The sequence below is a fragment of the Daktulosphaira vitifoliae genome, unplaced genomic scaffold (assembly GCF_025091365.1).
Source record: "Daktulosphaira vitifoliae isolate Bord-2020 unplaced genomic scaffold, ASM2509136v1 Scaffold_2, whole genome shotgun sequence".
NCBI classification, from domain to species: Eukaryota; Metazoa; Arthropoda; class Insecta; order Hemiptera; family Phylloxeridae; genus Daktulosphaira; species Daktulosphaira vitifoliae.
The window spans coordinates 23,415,369-23,425,272 of NW_026099573.1; the positions used below are offsets into that span (position 1 = coordinate 23,415,369).

General features: G+C 24.8%; 1 protein-coding gene across 6 annotated transcripts in view; it reads left to right on the plus strand.

Moving 5' to 3' along the window:
* The window catches only part of LOC126900012 (dual specificity calcium/calmodulin-dependent 3',5'-cyclic nucleotide phosphodiesterase 1-like), a 196,000-nt gene extending 189,166 nt beyond the window's left edge, over positions 1-6,834 (plus strand). For all 6 annotated transcript variants that reach the window (XM_050675354.1, XM_050675351.1, XM_050675350.1 and 3 more), the window contains 8 exons: positions 535-651; positions 2,102-2,242; positions 2,413-2,582; positions 2,667-2,828; positions 2,892-3,094; positions 3,172-3,399; positions 4,225-4,323; positions 5,476-6,834. In XM_050675354.1, coding sequence (XP_050531311.1) covers positions 535-651; positions 2,102-2,242; positions 2,413-2,582; positions 2,667-2,828; positions 2,892-3,094; positions 3,172-3,399; positions 4,225-4,323; positions 5,476-5,573 — 1,218 coding nt within the window. In that variant the 3' untranslated portion in view covers positions 5,574-6,834. The remainder of the gene's footprint in view (positions 1-534; positions 652-2,101; positions 2,243-2,412; positions 2,583-2,666; positions 2,829-2,891; positions 3,095-3,171; positions 3,400-4,224; positions 4,324-5,475) is intronic.
* The last annotated feature ends 3,070 nt before the right edge of the window (positions 6,835-9,904 follow it).

Below are 9,904 nucleotides of genomic sequence, written 5' to 3' on the forward strand. Positions count from 1 at the left end.
TGAGTGGTGGAGTAGCTCTCTACAGAGCCCGACCGGTCGAACAACCATCCACTGGTCCGCTTAGCTACAGTGAACCAGTCCCCAAACTTATTGAACGGACCCTATATTGTTGAACACATTTAATCATGGTTCTATGGCTAGTATCCAAAAGCTGATGTATCATAAAATTGTAAGTTTTAGAATTAATGATTGTGTATTTAAAAAAGGATGTGTCTGTTAATAGGTTGTCAAGTTTAAAATGTGTTTAATACATTAAAACTTTCAAACATTTTAAACGTTTTAAATTGTTTACTTATATTTAAAACAGTTTGACATAACATCAACCAATAAATTGAATGTCTATTTTATCGGTAGTTATGATTTTACACTTCTAAAATGTCAATTTTCATAAAACAACATTTAATTTTCGGATTTTATTATGCTCAAAAAAAAAAAAAAATTTTTAAATTAACATATCAGTTTGTAAAAAATAACCACAGAATTAATTGCCTAAACAATGAATAAAGATTAAATCAATTAAACATTCTTTTATAGAATCTCAATGATTGGTCTTTTGACGTATATGCGTTGAGTAATTATGGAAATGGTCAACCCATCAAATACTTGGGCTATGACTTGCTCAATCGTTACGGTATTTTTCAAAAATTTAAAGTGAGTATGTTTTTGTTTTATGTTGATTATTATCATACTGATGTAAGCTTAAATTTCACAAAACAAAACGAGTTTACTTATAAACATTAAATCTCTAATTTAAATTTCCAAAAGATTTCATGTTGAGCTTTTTAAAGTTCTATAAATTTCTCTTTGTTTTCGATTTGAGAACTTCCCTTTTAATAATAATAGCAGCTTTCAATAAAAGTTTTCAAAAATAAGATTTTGTTAAGTTTATTACTTTGAGAGTAAGCAATAAAAACGAACAATTTAGGTTATAAAACAGATATTTACCAAGTTATTTTTTTTTATTAAAATATTTTTCGTGATTTAACAACTATTATTTATCTTTTAACATCAATCCTTATAACGGTGTTAACTAATTTTTTTTAATTGGCAATAGACATATTTAACTGGCTTATGAAATAGAAAATCGTCTAATTAAGAAAATGGCTGAATAATTATTAGACCACTAATTTGAAAGTTATTAACATTTTTATATGTGGATGGAAAGAAAAGTGCGCTTAAAAAATGAGTTATAATTATTATACCTACGCCAACTCCCAGTCTATAATTTAAAATAGTCATAACTTTTAAAGTACTGGTTCAAATATAGTTATCGACCCACCACACAAAGGTCTGAATCTATATTTAACTGACCAAAATTACTATTCTTTAAAATTGATTTTTCTATATTACTTATTTATCAACCCCTAAGATAATATTTATTCTTTTAAAGACATCATTTTAAGCGTCCACTCGGCAAAATAAATTTTTGTTTTAATCTTGTCTAAAATGTAAGTTTTTTCAATTTTAAAAAAGATTTTTTTTTATTTTTGTTCAAAAATTTTGAAAGGTATTTTCCAAAAATTTTTTTTTTAACTTTTAAATTTCGCAAATTTACGATTTTGATAATACAACCATAGTTCAAACCTTAAACTACAAAAAAAGACAAAATTTTGCATTGGAGTGCATATGGCTGTCAAACATCAAGTTTAACAGCGATAAGAACTTTTCAAATATGTAATTACGCACTATATTAGAAAAACCACATTTTATCCAGTTTTCTTTATACTTTTTATGTGAATTACTTAAAAATTTTTAACTCTGCTATTTTTGTTTTAAAATATAACCGAGAGAAAAAATGTTAAAAATTGTTGTGTCGACCAGAAAAGTATAGGTTTCTTATCAGTATGTGTCATTTTCTTAATTACATTTCCTATTTTATAGGCTATTTAAATATTTATGTTTATAATATATTAAATATTAAGTCGACACTCCTAAAAGTTATAAAGGTTAATGACAAATGATAAATAACATCTAATAAATCAAGACAAACATGTAAAAAAATCAAGTGTCTTTCTCAATATTATATTGATTGTGCGAGTAATTTGGCAGTTTATGAAAAAATATTTATGATAAATAAAATGTTTACTGTATTTTTTTACAGGTACCATCAGTAGTCTTGGAAAATTTTTTGAGCAAAATTGAAGAAGGCTATTCAAGGCATAAAAACCCATATCATAATAATTTACATGGTGCTGACGTTGCCCAAACTGTTCACTATATGTTATATCAAACTGGACTTATGGTAATAATCAGTCATAAGTAATGCATTAAATAAATTGTTATTTTATAATTATTTAAGTTCCTTGTAACTATAAACGAGAAAAAGTTAACAAATAAAATATGAACTATGTTTGTCGATAAAATTTTTCAAGAAAATTTAGAAAAAAATAGTAATTATTTATTTAATTACAGAATTGGTTAAGTGACTTAGAAATATTTGCCATGCTAATAGCGGCCATCACTCATGATTTTGAACATACGGGAACAACTAATAACTTTCACGTTATGTCTGGAACCGAAATCGCTCTTTTATACAATGATCGTGCAGTGTTAGAGAACTATCACATTAGTTCAACTTTCAAGTATTTAATTATAAGCTAAAATAATAAAGCTACTATTGGTGACATTAACTGAAGTTTAAACAAAATGAATTTTTTAACTTGTAGATTATTGAAAGATGAAGATTGCAATATATTACAAAATTTGACCAAAGAAGAGTACCGAGAGTTTCGAACGCTTGTCATAGACATGGTCTTGGCTACAGACATGAGTTTTCATTTTCAGCAATTGAAAACCATGAAGACTCTAATAGCCTCTCCAGATCCTACGTAAACTCTTTAAAAATAAAAATTAGTAATATGTTGTTTAATACATGTGTAAAATTAATTTAGAATCGACAAATCAAAGGCAATGTCAATGGTATTGCATTGTGCTGATATATCACATCCGGCAAAAGAATGGAATTTACACTATAAATGGACATGCCAGTTGTTAGAAGAGTTTTTCTTACAAGGTGACATGGAAAAAAAATTAGGACTACCATTTAGTCCATTATGTGACCGAAATAATACACTTATTGCTGAGTCGCAAATTGGTAAGTTATTAAGTTTTTAGTTAAAGAGCATTATATTTTTTAAATATATCATTTGAAATTTAATTATTTTTTTAAAGGATTTATTGAGTTTATTGTTGAGCCCAGTATGACAGTGTGTAGCGATATGCTTGAGGTAATATTAGGTCCTATTAATCTTATTCCACACGTGTCAGCAGTGAATACCGATGATTTGAAGTCTGGTGATCTAAATTGTCAATCAGAAGTAGCAATTGCTTGTGATGCTATGAGTTGTAGTTTAGAAGATGCAATAGGCGGAAAAGACGAAAAATCTTCAACTAATAATGGTAATTAATAGAAAAATAAAATTTAATTAAAAGTTAAGTCTTTACTTTGTAATATACAGAGTGAACCAGATGACAAATTTTATCAATTTTGATCCAATAATTATTTTTTTTTTTTAATAATTTTTTCATCTTAGATTACATTTAAAAAATAACATAAATTTATAAGAAAAAATAAAATAATTTTTTTTTTGACATATCAAAAGAGCTATTTTTCTTATAAAAAATTTGGATAAAAATTTTAAGACAAGTATTTATTGAGTTAAAAGCATTTTAATACACAGAGTACTTATGTAACGCAGACTGGGCGATAGAATTTGGGATTAGTGTTATAAATATACACCAGTACAAACTACACCCACTTACAATACATACCCACTCAATGTAATAAAGTACTTGTCACTCAATAAGAACTTATCCTAATATTGCAATCGAACCATTAAAATTTTTTGTAAAAAAAAAACAATTGTGGTAAAAACTTGTAGTGGTGTACATTTATAATGTATACTTGGCCCGTTTTACATATACATTATATGTACTTAAATGCTTTAGAAGTCAATAATTACTTATCCCAAAATTGTTAACGTTAATTATGATTTTTGTAAGAAAAGTTTTTAATATTTTAAAACAGATTTTAGCAAATGTCTGTTTTAGAATATTAAAAAAATTTAAATTCAAATTTATTTATTATTAAATAATAAAAAAATTAACAAATGACAAAAAAGTATGATTTTAACCTAGTTTAAGAATGCATAAAACGTTTAAAAATATTATTATTATAAATTGTTATTTAAATAAAAATAAGTTTTAATATTGAGACAAATTTAGATAAAAAAGAAGGAACTGGTAAACTATTCAAAATTCAGAAGCCATGGAATGAATGTCTAAACACAAATAAAAAGAAATGGAAAGAGCAAGCTGCTAGAGGTAAATACAATTGATACCATCATAATACGGTTCGAAATTTTTTTAAATGGGTTTTAACCTGAACAAAAATAAAAAAAATAATGATCAGTTTTACAACATTCTATTTGCCGAACTTGACACGATACAGAGGGTGGTGGCTCTCTCACACATGTTAAGGAATCAAAGATAGTTCAATGACGGACGGGACGGTTAATACCACTTGTGCCAGAGGACAGACACCACCAATGAGAACACTCAAGAAAAAATTTAATTATCACCCAAGGGAACGAACCTAGGACCCCGTGCGCCGAAACATACGTTTCTATCAACTAGTTAAAATCGATCCCTTTTGAAACGAACAATAGTAATCCCAGGATAGCATATACTAGGTGTTTAATAAATTTAGAAACGCTCAGTTTAATTTAAAATTAAATTAAAAAACTTTTATTAACATACTTAATTTTTCCAAGTATCAACCAATAAGAAAATTAAATACGTCATAATGCTAAAATACGTCCTTATTTTTAAAATATTGAAATTTTACTTTTAAACTTTATCACGTATCCAATATACGGGTGAGCACCACACACGCGATATATAATTTAGTACCACAGAAATAATAACAGTCGCAAATTGGTCGTCTATATGAAAATACACTTTAATAAATGTATATATATTTTTATTCCGGTGAGAATACACTCCAATAACAAAACTCGAAAGGCGAATAAAACAGTACGGTCTAAAAAAACAAGCGGAGCAACCAGTTAAGGTGTACGTCGGAAACGGAACAGAATACGCTATGAGTAATGCATAGTCGGCGGCGGCCTTGTCACGGTGTCAAGGGCGGGGAGACAACCGATTGTCATCTTAATAGGTGGACGGCTGAAAACGAGTGGGACGCGGGTGAGCACCAGTCTAGAGCGTAGCGCAGTGCCGTGACAACTTTTTTTTTTTTAACTCAAATAATGTCCTATTAGCCCACAATGATATAAGATGAAATGGGAATAATGTCACATTATCGGTTCATAATATAAAAATGTAAAGATTTCTATTTGAATTAAAAACGTAATTATTAGTTTTAATGTTTCAATGTTCTCTTATTCGCTATTGATTTATAGAAATTAATCAAATCACATTAAAGTTTTAATAAAATTATTAAAAATATTTGTTTAGAAGAAAAACTAAGACTGTCAAAGGCAAAATACACAATGAGTGACATTGAAATTCCATCAACGGATACATCTCTAGACACTTTGCCTACTGCCGAATAATTTTAATAGACATTAATGTATTTTTTTATGTTCGTTAGTGACAATACTTATTATGATTATTTAAAATATATAATGATAATAATTACACCTATAACTCATATTATTCTTGATATGGTAACAAAATAGTTTCAAGGTATAATCATGTGTAAAAACACATTATATTCTATCAAAAACAATATTTTGTTATTAGTACGTATGGACTAACTTTTAATTTTCAAATTAGACATTTTTGTGTTACTCGTTTCAATTTATGGAAAAGTATTTAGGAAATTTTTTTTATTAACCAATTATAGTAGACCACTTTACTTGATAATGTGTCGGTAAGATGTCTAAGTATAATAACAATAACACGAACTGAGATATCAAAAAATATACTACAAGTTATTTTAAACCCAAATTAACTTTTTAACTATTATTAAAATGTTGTCCATGGTAGATATAATTAACTAAAAAATAATATATTTAGTTTAATGTTGAAATTTAATTGTTTTGAAATTCCTAGGGTAACATAAGAGAGACACAAATCAATAAAAAATTTCTTTATTATATCTGATATGAACTATGTAAAATAAAAATCTTAAAATTTAAATTAAAACAATCTTCAATTGGTTTGCTGACAATTAAACACATATTTTAAATTAAATTTTTAAAAAATACCCGAAATTTTATATTTGTCTAATGAATTATCGATGTTCATTGTGAATAATTTAACCTTACCTTATGTAATTCTCAAATATTACCAAAAGGTTTTACTATGATCCGATCAAATATCTAATTTAGTTTTCCGTTAGACTAAAATATAATTTTAATTTATTATTTAACTTATGACTTAATAAAAATCGCTGAGAAATATTTTCAAAATATTATACTTAAATCTAATGCTTTATAAAATATCAAATAAAAGAAGATTATTCGAATTTACTTAACCTTTTTATGTACGCAGTGCGTTTACCTGACCAGAGATAATTATTGTTAGTATAAAACTATGATGTAGTTTTTGTATTTAATACCTACTTTTTCTATCTTTTCTATTTTTATTTTTTTGTACTCCATTAAATAAACGAATTTCAACAATTAAAATTGTCATGATTCGGAATTTTCTAAAATTATAATATATTAGATACATCAATTACGTATTAATTTTGTTATCCCAAATCGAGCGTTTATAAATCAAAATATAAGTAGAATTAGGAACGAGCAAAATTGATAATCTAATTATATAATATTCACTTAGATGTAAATATTAAATCAAAATAAAATTGTTGCCAAAATCTCATACTTTTTTAGACACATTAAATGTAATGTTAATTTAGTACACGTTAAAAAATTATAGTTATGATATTAGACTACTAAACTATTGTTGCCTTATATTGTTTCAATCGAAGTTACTGTTTATCATCAGTAACTTCGTTTGCCTTATTTGATAGATAATCACATCCTTTGTTGTGTCCTTATCATTAAGAATGGGCTAAATAAGTGGTTAAATTCTAAACCTAGTTTTTATAAAAGTTGAAATTGGGTACTTTTGTTTTCTATGCTATAGTTATAGTGATTTACTTCTATAAGTTAGGTATTTTTTTAATATATTATAACTGAAAACTATGTGTTAGTAAGTATTATCGATCACACCAATGTAATATTTAACTTTCATTATAAGACGCTGGACCATTTTGTATATAAATAAAAATAATTATAATAAATTATATATTTATATGTACCTATAAATATACTAGATATATTCATATCGTTAATGTTTATTATGTGTCATTATTTATTATATTTTATTTTATTTATTTTTTGTTACTTATTTAAATAATGATTTTTATATTAAATAATCTGTTAAGTATATAAGACTATTAAAATTTGTTTGTACAAAACTCTTAATATATATATATGCATATAATAACAATGAACAACTCTTCCTAACTAGTACACAAATATACATAACACAAAAAATATATGTTGTAAAATGTATTCAAATAATCTTATTTTTTCTAATTATCATTTAAAGAGAAATTGTAAAGTGTAATCTATTCATTAATTTCAATTATTTCATAACTATTTTATATTTAAAAATAAACAAGCACAAATAAAAAATAATCATTAATTTTTAAAATTCCAGAACTGTTAAGATATCTTTTAGATATCGAATCTATATCACTTAAACATCATATACCAAATAGCATAATTATTTCTACATTTTTGTATTCGATTTACATGGTGATTATTTTAACACTAGTGACTCAACTTCTCTTAAAAGAATACATTTTTTTTTTTTTTTGGATTTTATTAATTACATACAAATTAAATTAATTTAGTGGATACACTAAATAAACTAGTTTATAATTTCCAATTATCTGTTACAAAGTAATTTTTAACCTCATACCTTATATATTATTGAGGTGCCAACTTTAATTTTTTTAAAGGTAACATACATATTTAACTAGCTCATAAAATAAAAAATAATCTGATTAGGAAAATGACTGATCGATAACAACTTATAGACTCATCATGGCGGTAGGAGAAGTACAGCCGAGAAATAACTAATGATAAAAATTAAATTATTTTCAGTTTTATAAGCTAGTTTAATATGTAAGTTTCCATTTATTAATTATTAATTTATATAATTGACACCAATATAATATATAAGAGATGGCCCTAAAAATTATTTTATAATAGATAAATGGAGAAAAAATTAAAAATTTACAAACAATTTTTTTTTCAAAAAACTTATAAGAGAAATTTGGTTTCTAGCGCTAAAATAATCACGTATACGTCAACACTTTATAATTATATTGTTCATTCAACATTTACAATAATTAATACCTATATAAATATACAAAGCATTACCCTATATTTATGTACTATTAAAATATTCTTTTATTATTATATTTTATAATTATGGATATATTTTCTACAGGGTGTAAAAACATTTAATAAGACATTTTTGACTCTTCCCTAAAAATAATCAAATTCTAAATACTGTATTTTTTAGGGTATTGTTTGGCTATTAACGTATTTTTCAATAAAAACTTATTAAAAATAAAAAATTTAAAAGCAATTATATTTTAAATGTAATATAGTTTTTTGGTTTTTTTTTTTTGATACATTAAAACATTTTGGTAGGAAGTATTATTTCAAATAAAAAAATTGTTTGAAATTATTATCTAAATATAATATTTAAGTATAGTAAAATAATTGCTCGTATAACTAATTACTTTCAGAAAAATTATTTATTTTAATTTTATTTGTTAGTAATTATTGCTAAAACAATCTTTACTTTATTAACTACTCGACTACCCTGTAAGTATGAAGTTACAGCATACAATTTTCATTAGAAATGCTATTTGAAAAAATAAAATTTTAATTTCATGTAAAAGGCATAATTTTAGCCAGTTAGCATGTAATCTAATTTTTAAATTAACATTCTTATGTGCCAATGTATGTGTAAAAATATTATTTCAAAATATTCAGAGTGTCTAGTAAGTAAGGAAACAGGTCAATTGTTATAAACAATGAGAAAAATAGAAAATGGTTTCTTACTAACTGAACACCCTGTATAAAGGTACATTTCTTTAACTCATTATTATGTAAAAATACAAAAATGCATGTTAAAATTATATTTATGTTCCTTAGTATTAGTATCATTATTTATTTATTTGCTTAGGTGCGCATAATTATAGTTTTAATAGTTATATAAAAATTATAAATGAGTAAGTTTATAATTAAAAAATGTTTATATATTCTAATTTTGTTAATCTGTTAGTCCTATTCTTGCTATCCTGCTTTGTATTGTAATATTTATCAATAATAAAACATGATATAGTTTTTTGTTATAAATCTATTTCCGTGTCATCCTTTTTACCTTTCACTATTTTTGAAAAAATTTCATTGAGTCATGGTTATTTGTAGACACCTGTATTAATTTTTCTAATTAAGTCTTTTGACAAATACTTTTAAAAAACTACTACATGTTTTAAATGTATTCTACATAAAATAGCCTATTAATGAAATTTAATATTGTAAAAATAATTATCCTGAGAAATATTCTTAACTTTAACGTTTCATTAAATTAATATTTTGAGGAATTGAATGGCATTTTAAGCTCATTAGGATAGTAGATGCGTATCATAAATTAGTCCTGGAAAATTTAGGTTATAAATTGAGTTAAGATTTTGTATGAAATATGTTTATAAAACTCCTTATTAATTAAACTGATCAAATAGAACAAATCACAATACGACAGGGAATAGGGGGTAAATGAGAAAGCTCTTACTCTTAATATTAGGGGTATTTTCAACTTTCATAATGTTTTTAAAACTTTACATTTG